This window comes from Mus caroli, unplaced genomic scaffold, assembly GCF_978045245.1.
Source record: "Mus caroli unplaced genomic scaffold, Mus_caroli_1 scaffold_7, whole genome shotgun sequence".
Lineage (NCBI taxonomy): Eukaryota > Metazoa > Chordata > Mammalia > Rodentia > Muridae > Mus > Mus caroli.
The window spans coordinates 111,386,127-111,401,174 of NW_028227262.1; the positions used below are offsets into that span (position 1 = coordinate 111,386,127).

The following is a 15,048-nucleotide window of genomic DNA, read 5'->3' on the forward strand; positions in this document are numbered from 1 at the left end:
AAGGTGGCACAGCTCTGGAAAGGCAAAGGATGGGCTGAGCCCTGTGCGCCTCCTCCCTATCCTTTTCCAGCGCGCGGGCTCTGGGGAAGAGAGCCGACTTCTCTCGGCTTTGTCCGCTCAGCAGCCCGGGGTCTGCCATGGACCTCGGCCGCCCCGCACACACACCTGCTGCCCGCCCCGCGTGGGCGGCTCGGGAGGAGCGTGCTCCGGAATCACCCGGTTTGCGACCGTTCCTCTAGAGCCCCGGGGGTGCGGGTGCGGGTGCGGGGCGGCGCCGTCCCGGGCGCCCTCCTAAGAGGCGGGTCCTGTGGGAGGGCGGGGACCGGGTCCCGCCTCGCCCTCCGCCGGGTCGCCCGCAGGCAGGCGCCGGGCCGGCCGGGAGGTGGTGCTCGCCTCCCCGCGCGGGGCTGTGCGTTGCCCGGCAGCGGCTGCGAGGCTCGGGAGGGGGCGGAGCGGCGCGGCCGGCGTGCAGCGGCCCCAGTCCGCGGATCCGGCCCGGCCCGCCCCCGCCTCGCCGGCCTCGCTGCGCGCCGGTGCTAGGCGCCCAGTCTCCGTCGCAGCTGCCGCCGGCGTCCCGGGCCTGAGTGCGCCCACGCCCGGAGGCCGGGGTGTCGGGGAGCCGACGCGTGGCCATGGAGCGGGAGCCCCGCGCCAGGGTTGCACTGGTGCCGGAGCGGTGCGGCCGCGGGCCTTCCTCCCGCCACCGCCGCCCGGGGCTGCTGCTTCCCGGCCTCTGGCTGCTGTTGCTCGCCGGGCCGGCCTCGTGCGCCCCAGGTAAGCCTCGCCGAGCCCCCCGGGACGCGGCCAGCCACCCTGGCCCTCTTCTCTGCCGCGCTCGTCACCCCCTGGCTTCCCCACCCGCCCATCCTCTTTTATTCTTCACCGCTCCCTCGCCCTCCTTGCTGGAGATGCTTTCCTATTCTTCCTGGGCCCTGCAAATAAAGGCATGGAGGAGATGAATAAATCCAGAGGAAAAAAGAGCGAGCAGTTTCTGACCGGTCTTGCTAAAAGGTCTGCAACCTAGTCTTCCGTGAACCATGTTGCCCGAGGCGGGTCTGGTGGTTTCTGCTCCGAAGATACCTATTTTCTTTTTCCCCTTTGCAAAATGCAGGCACTGGAATTGTGTTTGTGCACGGTTGTGTGAATGTGGCGTAGCGAATGTTTTGGGATACTTTTATTGTTGGGGCAAAGGGGTGCATCTGGTGTGTGCAGAAGAGCAGTTGTGCATTGCCGTGAACACCCAGTGTTACCCCAGATGCAAGCAAGCTGGCCGTGTCCCCCAGTGCGCCAGGACACAAAGAACATTCAAAGAAAAAATCTCTTGGAAAGCGCCCTGGCCATGGATCTTTCCAGGGAACTAGCTATTGGTATTACCTCCACAAAGGCATTACAATGGAGTGTGAAAATATTTTGAGTCTGAAGTGTCAGGGCATGAAAGGAGTCATGGTTGGTTTTTATAATAGATGCAATTTAGTGACTGTTCATCAGCATGGGATTAAGAGACATGATTTATGAGGCGTGTGGGTGGGTTTTGTTTGTTGAGGAAATGGTTTAATTCATGTTGCTTCTCTGAAATGTTTATTTATCCACCCTGAGCACGCACTGCACTGGACGGATGGCCTGGAGACCATCTCTGAGGTGACACAGTGCATCCTGTGATTGCCCCAGCCCACACGTGCTTGGTTGCTTTGTGGGTAGGAAAGGAAAGGAAAGGAGAAAGGAGCAGTTTAGGTGGAGAGCTTCTTCGCACTGCTCAAGAGAGACAGAAAAGCCATGAAAGCAGCCCAGAACCCTGCCTGCTTGTGGGAGCAGGGCCAGAGGACTGCCAAGTGGTTTGAAGGAAGTAGAATGCATTTGAAGGTGTCCCTTAGGCCTGACTGGGCATTATAACTAGTGCCACAAAGGGGATGGTGGAATACAAGCGAGGAAGGGACTTCAGGGAATACAGGACGGGACCCATTCACTCACTCAGGAGGAAATCGAGGTAGAAGCATCTTGCTCAAGGTCACCGTCTGGATGATGAGAGGAACTGCTATATAGCTCTCCATTCCCCTTTTCTTGCCGTGACCCACAGGCCGGGGTCACAGCCGAAGGCTTCAGAGATTTCCTGTAGCTGGGTGTGGAACGCTGCCTCAGGGAGCCAGAGCAGAGGTAGGGTTGACAGAGTGGGCCTCTTTTTAGGCTGTGTGTGCAGTGGCTGCAGAAACTTTGCCTACCTAAGCTAGCATCTCCTGTCTCAGTCTCGTTCCGAGGATTCCAGTCTAGTGTTCCGGGGAGAGGAGTTAGCCCTTCTGAGAGCTCTTGACTTTAGAGTCAACAGAGAAAGCTAGATTCTGCTGGATTTGACCGTCCTGGGACCTAGCTCACTAATTGTTAACACCCATGTGTGCCAGGTGCTGTGTGACCCGGTCACATTAAGGGTTATAGGCTTTATGATCCCAGCTTAACTAAGGAGCACCTTAACAGGTGTTTAGGAGAGTCTGGCTCCAGATTCTATGATACGCTTAGCTTCCCGGCCCCAGCGTTTTCCCACTTGCACATGGTCATCTGAATATTCTGGAGAGGCTCTAGGAGATAAAGTTGTTTTGCTAAACTTCAAGACACGCAGTGGGTGTGTCTACACTGCCTCCCCGTTGTTTAGAAACCCCTTTTCGGGGTTCTGCCACTCCTAATCCAAAATCCAATTAGGAGATGTGAAGTTATATGTCTGTTCTAGAGCCGACATCACAGAGATGAAGGCGGCATCCTTTCACTAAGTTGCTTCTCTGGTTTGCATAGCTGCCTCTGGGCAGGAAACACAGAGCGAGAAGCAGTGTGTGCGTAGCATCCAACTTCAGGGGCCTGGCCTCAAAATAAATCAAGTGTGGATGTGTGTGTCCACTCGGAGTGAACTGCTAGGTGGAGGGAGGGTCTTCAGGGATGACCTGAGCGGTGATCTGATTGCAGGCTCTGGGAAGCCAACTTGACAGAGGGTGTCTTGGTAAGGTGCCTAGGCTGCTTGTAGGGTGCCTGGCCACGGCCAGCAACTGTTGATCCTGGGACAAGGTGGTGTGTTTGGCCCAGGTTTTCCCTCGGTGGCACCAGGCCCCTCTAGTCTGAGTGTCTTACTTTCCACAACAGCATGGTCAGGGAGACTTAGCTGAGGCCTGTCCTGGAGTGGTGGGGGTGAGGGGATGGGGGTGGTACCTTAATCTTGTTTGCAGTTCCTCTGGGAGGCAGCAGTCTTATGCCTGGCTAGCAAGTTCCCCATCTTCAGTAGAGATGGACTTGATTTTCATGTGGGCCCCCTTATTACCGTTTTTCAGAGAGAGAGAGCTCTCTGCTGTATTGATTTGTTGTCTGTTTCTATTTCCTTGAGCATTTTAAATGCGTGATTTTTGTTGTTTTGTTTTTTCCGGATAGAGTTTCTGGGACTAAAGGCTCACCCCCACCTGGTGAATTTTTTTTTTTTTTTTTTTAAAGAAAACATTTATAAGTTTGGTCTTGACTATTCACTGTTGTGGAAACACCCTGGAATGCTTGGAGATTTCTTTTGAACATGGTGCTTTCAGGTAGCCAGCCACCCACAGTGGAGAAGGAATGGGGATGGTGGCCCATTCCTTATTCAGGGACCGTTCCCCTTAAGAATTAGGGTTAGCATGAAATTGACGGCATGGCAGAATCTAGAAATTAAAGAAAGGTGCAGAAAACAGCCACTCAGGACTTGGGGTGTGCACAGTGGTATAACGCTGGGTAGCTTGCACTGGCCCTGGGTTCAATACCCAGGACAAGAAAGGAGGGAGCGTGGCACACCCACAGTTCCACAGCCCATACATAACACTGTAAGTGGGTTAGGTTTGTTTTTGTGGTAGAGTTTTGTTATATAACCCAGGCCTTAATGTGTAGACCAGGCTAGTTTTAAATCTGTGATGGTCCTCCTTGGGCTCCCGTGTGCTGGTACTAAAGGCATGGGCTGCCACCACCGCCACTGCCACTGCCACTGTGACCACCATGACCAACACTACCACCACCACCATCACCACCATCACCACCACCACCACCATCACCACCACCACCACCACCATCACCATCACCACCACCACCTCTATCACCACCTCCATCACCACTGCTATTGCCCAGCCAAGCAGATGTAAATGTTATGGTGAATAGCTTTATAGATGGGTCTTTGCCTCTCTGTTTTCCGGTATCTATAGATATTTATTTTTTAAGTATGTATTTGTAGAGTGGGAATGATAATGTGACTAACTGTCAGGTGTGCCAGGTTGGCTTCCTGTGTGTGTGCTTGGAGTGTGGCATGCTCAGGACATGGTGGCTGCGTGAATCAGTAGTCTGAAAGTTGTATTGTTGGAAAAAGCCACGAAGATTTATGCAGCTGATATCCATCATCAACATCCATTGATTATTTGTATCAATCTATCTACCCCTCTCTCTCTCTCTCTCTCTCTCTCTCTCTCTCTCTCTCTGACACAGCATCTCTCTTTGTAGTCTTGGCTATTCTGGAGCCCTGCTGTGTAGACCAGGCAGGCCTTGAACTCACAGAGATCCTGCCTCTTCCTAACCAGTGCTGGGATGAAAGGTGGATCCTTTGATTATTTTTAGACACTTTTGTCTGCTAAATTCATAATGCATTGTTTTAGTTTTCCCGTTTGGTGTTTCTTTAGTGTTGATTTTTTGCTTATTTTGTATTTGTATTCTTTGAATTTTGTCATTGTTTCTTCTACTATATTTTTCCTCCTTCCAGTGTTTTTCTTTTACATTTAATTAATTAGCTAATTAATTTTTGAGGCACCATCTAATATAACTCAGGCTGGGCTCAAACTCCCTCTGTAGCAAAGGATGACCTGACCGTCTGATCCTCCTGCCTCCCTCCCCATCGTGCTTCCCAGTGCTGGGATTGCAGGCAAGCATCTCTGTGCCCCATTTTACACTCAGGGCTTTGTGTGTGCTAGACAAGTGCTCTCCCAGCCGGGCCACATCCCCAGCGCTTTTACACTTTCCATAATTGAATAGAAAAGTGTGTTTATGTGTATCCACATGTGCTGTGGTGAGCGCGTGAAAGGCGGAAGACAACTTTGTACAGTTGCTTCTTCTACTTCTCCTTGGTTCTGGGATGAGACTCAGGTGGCCTGGCCGCCAGTGACGAGTGTCTGGACCTGCTGAGTCATCTCCCTGTCCCCAGGTTTTACATAATCTTGAGACACAGAAGTGTGCAGTTACTGTGATTAGCAGGATCTGCTTTTTCTTTGTCTAATTTTTTTCTTCATGCATTTATACCATGGCTCGTTCAGTTTTTATCTGTCTTGATGAGCTACTGGTCGTTTCAGGGTGAGTATTTGCTAGATCTAGTTTAGAATTGTAAGCAAGGACTTAAACTGTGTGGCACCTGTGGTTCCCAGGCCTCCTGCACCCTGTTATTTGGAGTTGGGGAGTGCTTGTTAAGAGGTTAAACTTCTGAAACAGGGTGGGTGTTGCAAGCCATTCATTTCAGCACTTGGGAGTAGGGCTGGAGGAGCTGAGTTTGAGGCCAGCCTGCTCTACATAGAGAGACTTTGCCACAGACAGGAACAGAACCCAAAACAACAACAAAAGGATTTACATTTCTTTTTTTTTTTTTTTTTTTGGTTTTTCGAGACAGGGTTTCCCTGTGTAGCCTTGGCTGTCCTGGAACTCACTTTGTAGACCAGGCTGGCCTCGAACTCAGAAATCCGCCTGCCTCTGCCTCCCGAGTGCTGGGATTAAAGGCATGCGCCACCACGCCCGGCAGGATTTACATTTCTGGAGCACATCTTTCCCTAAATTCTAGTCTCTTGATGGCATCTAGGGATCTTTACCATAACAATTTAAAGCTCGTCTGTAGGGATTTAATACTTTGGGACTGTCTTAGTATAAACCCATCATACTAATATTAATAGAGACTGTTTTTATGTTTTCTGGTTGGTTTTTTTTTTTTTTTTATCTTGGGTTTTATTTATTTTATGTGTATGTGCACAGGTGCCTTTGAGGTCAAAAAGGGCACCGAATCCCCTGCATCTGGGGTTACAGACCACCATGTAGCTGCTAAGGTTTGAACTCAGGTCCTTTGCAAGAACAGAAGAGCTCTAAATAGCTGAACCATCTTTCTGGCCCCATGGCTGTCTTTTTACCAATAGAACATTTGAATTAAACCGTTCTGTTGAAGTTGGTTTTGGTCTGTCTCTTTTTGCTTTTGGTTTTTGTAGGGTCACAGGTAGAAGGACACTGCTTTGGCTCGCCCTCCTGGCTTCTGGGTGTTGCAGCCACAGCCCGTCAGGAAGTGCCTCCTGAAAACAGAAACCCCATCAGGGAGCTGTTAAAAGTCACCTGGGACATGGGAGCAGGGGTTTCTGTCTGCCCTGGGTGATAGCAGCAGCTAATTACTGTGGTTATAATTACACCAGGTGGCTCTTCCTAGAGAGGAAGATGCAGTTCAAACTGCAGGGGCTGTTTGCAAGTTGTGACCCCAGCCTTTCATCTGGAGCCCACCAGGATGTGATTCCCCCTCTGCGTGCTTCTGGATAGATTAGAAACTCAGAGTGTATACCCTTCTGCCTGTAACTTACTGTGGGACACAGACACACAGCCTTGTCCACCTCAGTGGTACAGAGCTACACTCTCCTTTCGGCTATCTTAGATGCCTTGGAAATGTATAGATGCAGCTGACCTGCCCACCCCTGAGTGTGTTCTCTCTCTCTCTCTCTCTCTCTCTGTTGGTGTCTCTGTGTGTGTGTTCTCTTTGTCCATTAGATACGCCAGGCTAATGATCTGATGAAGACAGATCTCTCTTCTCAGTTCATCAACAACCAAAAAAAAAGTGTTGTTGTTGTTTTGTTTTGTTTTTTGGAGGCAGGGTCTCATGTATCTCAGGCTGACTGCTTGCTTGATATGTAGTTGAGGAGATCCTTGAATTTCTGATCTCTTGTCTCTACTGCCTAAGTGCTGGGATTTCAGATCACCACGCCTGGTTCATATAGTTCTGGGATGAAACCTATGGCTTCATGCATGTTAGCCAAGTACCCTACCCCCAAATCTTGTTTTAAAAAACCTGTCTGCTACAAGCCTGCTGCTTCACGCATGTAATCACAGTTTTGTCTGGAGGCCGAGGGGGGAGAATAGAAAATATGAGTGATGCTAACCTGGTAAATAAATGGGACCCCCATCTCAAAGTAAAACTGAAGAAAGGCAGGCATGAAGTGTCACGGCTCAGCAAGAAGGTGCTTGCTGCCAGGCCTGGTGACCTGAGTTTGGTTCCTGGGACCACATGGTGGAAGGAGAGAACTGAGTCTAGAAAGTTGACCTTGGATCTCACATGTGTGCCCATACACGTGAAGAATGAATAATAACGATACCAAAAACTGGGGGAAATGAAAAACAAAGGCAGGATTTGTGGGAGGCCAGGGATGCAGTTTGGGGGTACAGTACAGCAGCTGCCTAGCACGTTCCTGTTTCCTCCATCTCTGTTGACAGTGTTGTGGGTCCTGAGCACTGTGGCCTGCAGCTTCAGGCATCCGCCTGCATTGGTGAAGATGTATGTCCCTGGTCCCACTGTCCCTCACATCCCAGCAGCAGCTCCTGGCAGATGGAGTTTGTAGAGTCCTACCCTAGATGTTCTGAATTGGAATCTGAATTTGCCAGGTTCCTAGGTTCTTGTGCACCCCACAGTTCAAAGTTGAGAGGCCTGGAATGTGGAAGAAATGCTTCCTGTTCCAGCTTCTGGGGCTTTTCTCTCAGTTCTTGTTCCCTCAGCTTTCTATGGTCAGGGACAGCTTTGTCAGGGACAAAGGCAGTACTCAGTATAGGGGCTGCCCCCAGGACTCCACTTTGGTCCCCTTGACAGCCATGTAGTAGGTGTGAAGTGATGTCTCCCAATGGTTGTATCTTGCCTTACACCACTGAGATAATTACGGATACTGAGCACCTTTTATGCACTTCTTGATCATTTTGTGTCTTGAGAACTTTCTGTTCAGATACTCTGCCCTCAAACTTACTAGAATAGCGCCACTTCTTTCGGGCAGTGCTCACATCCTGGTTGCTGTTAACTGTGTTGGCGTGGATGTGATGGCTCGTGGGTATTTCTGAGTATTGGTGATGCAGTGGCCCAATGTGACCAGTAAAAGAGGTAGAGGGATGGTTGTGGACCCTAAATTCTGCCTTTCCCAGATGATCTCGAAGTATCACAGACTGTTTCTCACTCCAGGGGAGGCCGGTGTTGGAGAGGGTCCAGGCCTTCATCGGGCAGATGTCTACCATTTTGGGAGCTTGCTGTGTGTGCTCAAGAGATGAAGTTAAGACAGTAAGAGGGGAAATAGACGGGGAGACAACAGTCTTGGGATTGGAGGAGACAGATGCTGGAAGGGAGGCAGAGAGCGCAGGAGTGTATTTGCTCGAGTTTGGGAGAAATGGGAGCCAGGACAAGCATGAAGAAATTCATTCTAGAGAGGAGAAACCAGAAGAGGTCCAGGCAGCAAGCTCTGGAGGCAGACATGCCTCGAGTGAGTGACTATTCATGGAGGGAGGGAGGTGTTGAGAGGGGAGGTAAGCGGAGGTGGGACTGGGAATTGTGAAGTCCACTGCTGCTGTCCACAGGAGGAGAGAGGAAGGAAGGGCACGGCAGGCAGGGAGCTGGAAGGACATTTTGGTAGTTGTCCAGGTGGACACACCAGCGGCTTGGTGGAGGATGAGCAGGTGGTGGTCAGGGCTAGTGGAGGGGGGAGCAGCCTTTTCTGTGGTGGGCTGTTCACAGCTCTGCACCATCATTTGGAAAGGCTTGCTGAGGCCTTGTTTTTGCTCCTCTTGTTTGGGCCTGTGGAAAGAGCCCTCCATCACTTAGCGTTTCAGGTATGCGGATTAACTTTGGAGCCAGACAGTCTGAAGGTCTGCTTTAAAATGCTGGGGAGCTTTCAAAGGGTGGAGGAACTGAAAACATAGAACAAATGATCTTTTGGAGTCAGCTCTGGGGAACTTGGGCAAAGCCCAGGAACCCAGGGTTCACCACTCCAGTGTGGTCCCCCAAACAAGCAGCATCAGCATTATCATCACCACCTAGGAGCCTGTCCCAGCACTCAGGAGGAGGTCAGCCCTGGGGACACATGGAGCTAGAGGACAGTCTGGGCTACTGTAGACAGTGCCCATGCCCAGCCTACTGAAAGAGCTACCTTTGAGGCATCTCGAGGTAATTTGTGTGTTTCCCGAGGTTTGGAAGCCCTAGCCTCAGCAGGTTCTGGATGAGTTTGGGTGAATTTCAAAGATTTCTGGTTGCTTCCTAATTAGTGGGGTGTCTTCAAGTTGTAAAAGCCCAACCCGGGTTTCTAGGGAATTGGAGGGTAGCAGCTTGAGCTGGTGTCTGGCTGGATCAAGAGTCTGCTCCTGTTCTGAGCTTCTCTACCCGGGACCAGTATGACTAGTCCTGATTTCCTAAACTGTGTGGGAAGAGTCAAGTGGGCTAGCCACCAAGGATTACAGAAACCCGTTGAGATTAGGGAACAAATGGTGAGCAGGGCTTGTGAGGGAGCTCAGAGATTTGGGTAAGGTTCCAGAATTTCCGTTTCCTTAGGGGAAGTGTTTAGGAAGTTGGTTGTTTAGAAAGTAACAATAGTGGTGGAGTGGGCTAATTGTTTCAGAAGTAGGAGTGAGCATCAGACTGAGGCTTTGTGGTCTCGGTAGCAGGCAGGTGATGGGCATGGGGTGTAGAACCCATCAGCAGATGGTGGCCAGGACAGTGGTAACAAAGTTTCCCCGATTCTGTGGTTACTAGCATAGATCTCCAGGCTGCTCGAAGTCAGGATTGCTTCGCCCCGCCTCACTTAACCACCTCCAGGACCCTTCTCACCTTGAAGTTGTTGAGGGTTTCTTTTTATTTTTTGTCCTTAAGCAACTGTTGGCTGAAGCGGGGCTGGGCAAAGGAGCTGGACAGAAAGGTGGGAGTTTTCACCCTGAGCCTGCATATCAGATCATACAATTGTAATATATGTGGTGTGTGTGTGTTTATGTGTGTAATTTCTTTGTGTGTGTGTCAGGGCTTTGTTATACTCTTGGATCCAGGTGATCCTCCTGCCTCCAAATAGTCTTAAAGGATTTATAAAACCCCACTGTTCTCTGCAGCCATTGGGATTGGGCTTTTAAATGTTTTTATGTGTTTTGAGGGTTACAATAGTTTTATTGGTTTCCCTCCCTGATTATAAAAACAGTATGCGTTGGTTGCAATAATTAGTACTTGCTGTTCCTTCTGTCTAGAACATTCTTACCTCAGATTTTATCTACAGTTACTTCCCTTCCTACAGGTCCCTCGTCAGCTCCCACACGGTCAAAAGAGGCATTCTCCAGCAGGAAGGCTTTCATCACTCCTAAGCTCCTGCCTGCTTTGGTCACCACCTATGTTTCTGTCTGTTTATTCTCAGACCCTTTCACTAGACCATAGGCTGCAGCAGGACAGGCGTGCATTGCTCAGTGTTTTGGTTCTGTATCCCTTGCTTGTTTATGTAGCAGATTGCCCTGTGCACTGGGCTGTACCACATGTTACTAAGTGGTACCAGTTAGTAGTACATTAGTAGGCAGAGCACAGAAGTAGAGGGACTTGCAGATTCAGTGTGGGATGTTGGAGACCCCCATTGCAAGGTGCCTGAGTTAGTGTGCTGCGGTATTCAGAGGACCACCGATCGATGGAGGGCCTTAAATGGCAGAAGTGATGCTCTTCTGCTAGAGCTTGTGGTGTTGCCACGATCTCTCTGCAGGTGCTGAGACTGGATCTGTTCCAGGCCACGCTCATGGCTGTGGCAGCTCCTGGCTTGCGGCGGTATCACTCCGTCTTCCCTGTGCGTCATTTGAAATTTTACCTTTTTGTAAGGGCAATCACGATAGATCAGAGGCTCACCTACTTATGCCTGACCTCATATTAATGAATTATATCTGTGGTGACCTGTTTCTACATGAGATCATACTCTGAGATTCTCTGGGTTAAGAATTTGTAGTTGTTGCTGTTGTCCAGCTTGTAGCGTTGCTGTTTAAAACTAAAGGCTGAAACAGGCAAGAGAGTGCCCAAAGGTCTTTCAGGGGACAGTGTCCCCAGCAGAGGACATGGCTGTGCATGAACCTTAAGGCAGGAGCGTGTCCAAGATTAGGTCTCTAGTATGAAGTATGGAGGAGGGAGGAGTATGGAGGAGGGAGGAGTATGGAGGAGGGAGGATCAGGGATCAGATATGAGAGGAAGAGTCTTGGGAGTAGAGACGCAATAGAAGGCTTCCATCAAAGGGTGACTAGACTACAATGTAGAATGCTGTTCATTGAGCACATTCAGATGCTTAGAAAAAGTTATAAATTAACAAGCAAAAATTTCCTTCTCACCCCGCCACACCAGATAATTGCTGTGGCATTTCGGTGTGTCTCTTTTTAGTTTTTCCACACACACAAACGCATAGAGACACACACGCAACGCAGTGGTGTCATATCCGACACGTTGTTTGGCAGTTTGCGTATCCCCGCTTCGTGCTCCGTTGTGGGATCTTCGTGTTTGTACCCACAAGCCAATTTATCCGGAGCTGTGGATGCTCTCTGCCTCACTTAGCCAGTGGTCTGTTGCTGCGTTGTAACTCTCGAGTGCTTCTACTGTACATACATCTTCACACACTTTTCTAATAACTTCTGTAGGATAAATTCCCAGAAATAGACTCACTGGCCTAGGCAGTGTGCACACATTAAATTTTGCTGCACTCTGCCAAGTTGCTCTCTAGAAAAGTTGAAGCAATCCATATTATCTCTAGCAATGCCTTAGCAATGCCAGTGGTTTTCTTTTCTTTTTTAAATCCCTCTGAATACAGCCTGTTACCCATCTGTCATCTTTGCCAAGCTCACAGGTAACACACGGTCTTCGTGACTGTTGCGTTTCTTTGCTTGCTAATTGGCATTTGTGGCTTTGATGAAGCTCCCCCTTGCACGCTTCTTCTCTGGTTTTCTGTAGAAACCCCAGGGCTGAGGGACTACACAGAGGGTTCAGTGGGTAAGAACACTTGGTGAGTGAGCATGGGTGCTCACTGGGGGACCTGAGCTCAGGGACCCAGCACTCATGTGAAAATGCTTTTTATACCACTAACTCCAGAGCTGTGGTGGGTGGAGATAGGAGGATTGCCAGGGCTTGCTGGCTGCCAGCCTAGTTCCGAGTTAATTGACCCTGACTCAAGGAGTAAGACGAATAATAGGGCACCTCACCTGACATCACTCTGGCCTCTGAGCATGTGCACAGGTGTACACACACGCACGCACACTCGCTCGCTCGCTCGCTCGCTCGCTCACTCAAACCCCAGAGCTGTGCTGGGAAGAGCAATAATAGCCAAGTCAAGCATGGTGGGAGGCAGTATAGCTCTTGTTTCATCAATAGAACAGCTCTCTAAGAGAGATATTCTTGCCACTCCTATTGCACAAATGAAGACAAACCTCAGAGGGGTTCACTAGCTTGTCCAAGGCCACACAGCTAATGTCCTCTCAACTCTGGGATGAGTGTGCATCTACCCCAGCTAGGCTCCTGCTGTCTGGGCCGTGCTTGGTGGAGTAAACTCTGTAGTTCCAGGGCCAAAGCCAGTTGTGACTCCAGGAGAGCACGATGCTGGGGGCATGGAACAAGCCTTGACCCATGGAACAGCCCTGGTAATAGAAGGCTCTTACCAAGCCTCAGTTGAGAGAAATGAGTCAGGCAGGCTTTCCAGAGCTACAGAATTGCATGCAGAGCTGTTTTGTCTTGTTTTAGCAATTGAACATTTAACAGTAACAATTCCCCTTACAGAGTGTGTTCTGTCATTCCCAGTCTGGAGGATAAGTCTTCCATAGCATTGAGTGACATTTGCTCCCCGTGTCTTCTCCTTTACTGAGGCTTGGATCACATCCTCGTGGTTTTGATAACATTGCTACGTAGATAATGTGCTCTCTGTGGTTTCTTTCTGCCAGCCAAGTGTGTGGTTCTATTTCTTCTTGATCCCAAATTAGCATGTGCTTCTGGCTTAAAAATCAATTTCTCACTAACTTTCCAGTTTTGGCGGGAAGGGAGTCAGTGCTTTTAGACAGTATCTTGTAAGACCAACAGTCGAGGCTGGAGAGCTGGCTCAGTGGCTAAGCATTGGCTCTTGCAGAGGACCTGGATTTGGTTCTCAGCACCTACCTGATGACTCATAACTGTCTGTAACTTCAGTCCCAAAGATCTGGTGACCTCTGGTGGCCTCTGTGGTCACCAGGCATGCATGTGGTGCATAGACATACATGACGGCAGAATACCTATACACATAAAAATAAAATAACATAAAAACAAGATTAAAAGCAAAACACCAGAACAACCAGCACAGTGAGTCATTCTTTCATGATTCCTCCACCCTTTGAGCTTTCTTAAGTTCTAAGGGGGAAAACAAACAAACAAAAACCAGTGTGGCCACTCTGGTTGGGTCTTCTTGGGTTGCTGCTTTCTGCTGTGAGGATGAATAGGCCTCTCTGGACCCAGGAGAGGAACACTCACTGATGTGGGGTTGGAGCACCATGACCCTGAACCAGAGGATGAGAGGCACCATCTCTAACTACAGTGCAGGCATGGCAGTCGTCATGGGAAAGTACATGAGAGATTGTTATGTAGCTCCTGCATCATAGAACCTGACAGCTGGCAAGCTGCATAAATATTCATATATGTATCAGTTTCTACTTCTGTAGTTCTGACAGGATGCTCCAGGGCCCACAGTTTAAGGATGCAGGCTGTAGGAGGCAGAGAGACTGACTGTCAGCGCATAGCTAACAGGATGCGTGTCAGATGCTTATTATTCTGTTTGAGATTCTGATTGTGCAGAGGGAGCTGGGACTTGGGAGTGGTACCCAACCCTCAGCCAGGAGCATGTGCAGATGTGCGAGGGTGTGCATGCCTACACACAGACAGGATAATATGTGGGTGCTTAGGAAGGGAGGCTGAGCAGTAGAGGGTAGACCAAGGAGAGAGAAGGGACCGGACAGATCGGGATGGATCTGCAAGTGACCATGGGAAGCCAGCTGCACTCAGAGTTGTGTGCCTTGAGGGTTGGTTGAGCTTTGCGAAAGGACTTTGAATTTCTGGCCATTCCCATTGCAGGTCTCTTGGCTGTGTTCCATATCAATGTTTATATTAAGTTTATTTGATTAGGATGGAGTGGTGTCACAGATACCAGTGTCTCTGACTGATTTTATCTTCCTTTTCCTTGATATTCCCGATGGGTGGAACAGCCTCCTCCAGCTTCCTTGCCTCAAGTCTAACCTCTCTTCCTTCCACACTGCCATGGACTCTGTGTCTTCATGGGGAGAACGCTACTGAGCCATTTGATGCTTGCATACTTATATGTGCTGTTTCTTCTTCCCAGAGGCCCTGCCCCTCCCTGTTTGCCTCACTTCACTTCTCCCTCAAAAACCTCAGGTCACATTTCACCTCCCCACGAGGCACGTAGAAGCAGAATGGCTTTTAGATGCCCTCTCTCCACACTCCACTCAACCAAATTCATGACCTCCAGAGTAGGAGATCTTGCCTTGTTACTGTCTCCATACCAGTGTGCACCGTAGCTGGGCTCAGAGACCATCCTGAGTGAACACCTGATGAATTGTTAAATGCATGAATGAAGGAGCGGTCCCATGAGTGGACCACTGACTGCATACATGATTGTGTGCACGATGACCCCATGGGTGGACCATTGACTGTGTATATGATTGTGTGCACAGTGACCCCATGGGTGGACCACTGACTGCATACATGATTGTGTGCACAGTGACCCCATGGGTGGACCACTGACTGTGTACATGATTGTGTGCATGATGGAATAAGCTACACTCAGCATGATGGAATAAGCTAGAACAACTCAGGACATGGTGAGTTGGTGCAGGTGTGACTTCTTCTGGCTCTTGAGAAGCTGGGCACCCTTCATCCCACATCCAAGTGCTGACCTCTTTATGCCCTCTCTCTCTTCGAATTGTTATCACTCTCTTGGCTTCAGGAGCTGCCTTCATGTGGTCAGACTCCAGAACTACATCTTTGTTCCATGTTCAGCC

At 49.7% G+C, this 15,048-nt stretch overlaps 1 protein-coding gene across 17 annotated transcripts in view; it reads left to right on the forward strand.

The window, feature by feature from the left end:
- Window positions 1-520: 520 nt before the first annotated feature.
- Window positions 521-15,048, forward strand: part of Kiaa1549 (KIAA1549 ortholog) — a 160,107-nt gene continuing 145,579 nt past the window's right edge. For all 17 annotated transcript variants that reach the window (XM_085840714.1, XM_085840719.1, XM_085840713.1 and 14 more), the window contains exon 1: window positions 521-774. In XM_085840714.1, coding sequence (XP_085696840.1) covers window positions 633-774 — 142 coding nt within the window. In that variant the 5' untranslated portion in view covers window positions 521-632. The remainder of the gene's footprint in view (window positions 775-15,048) is intronic.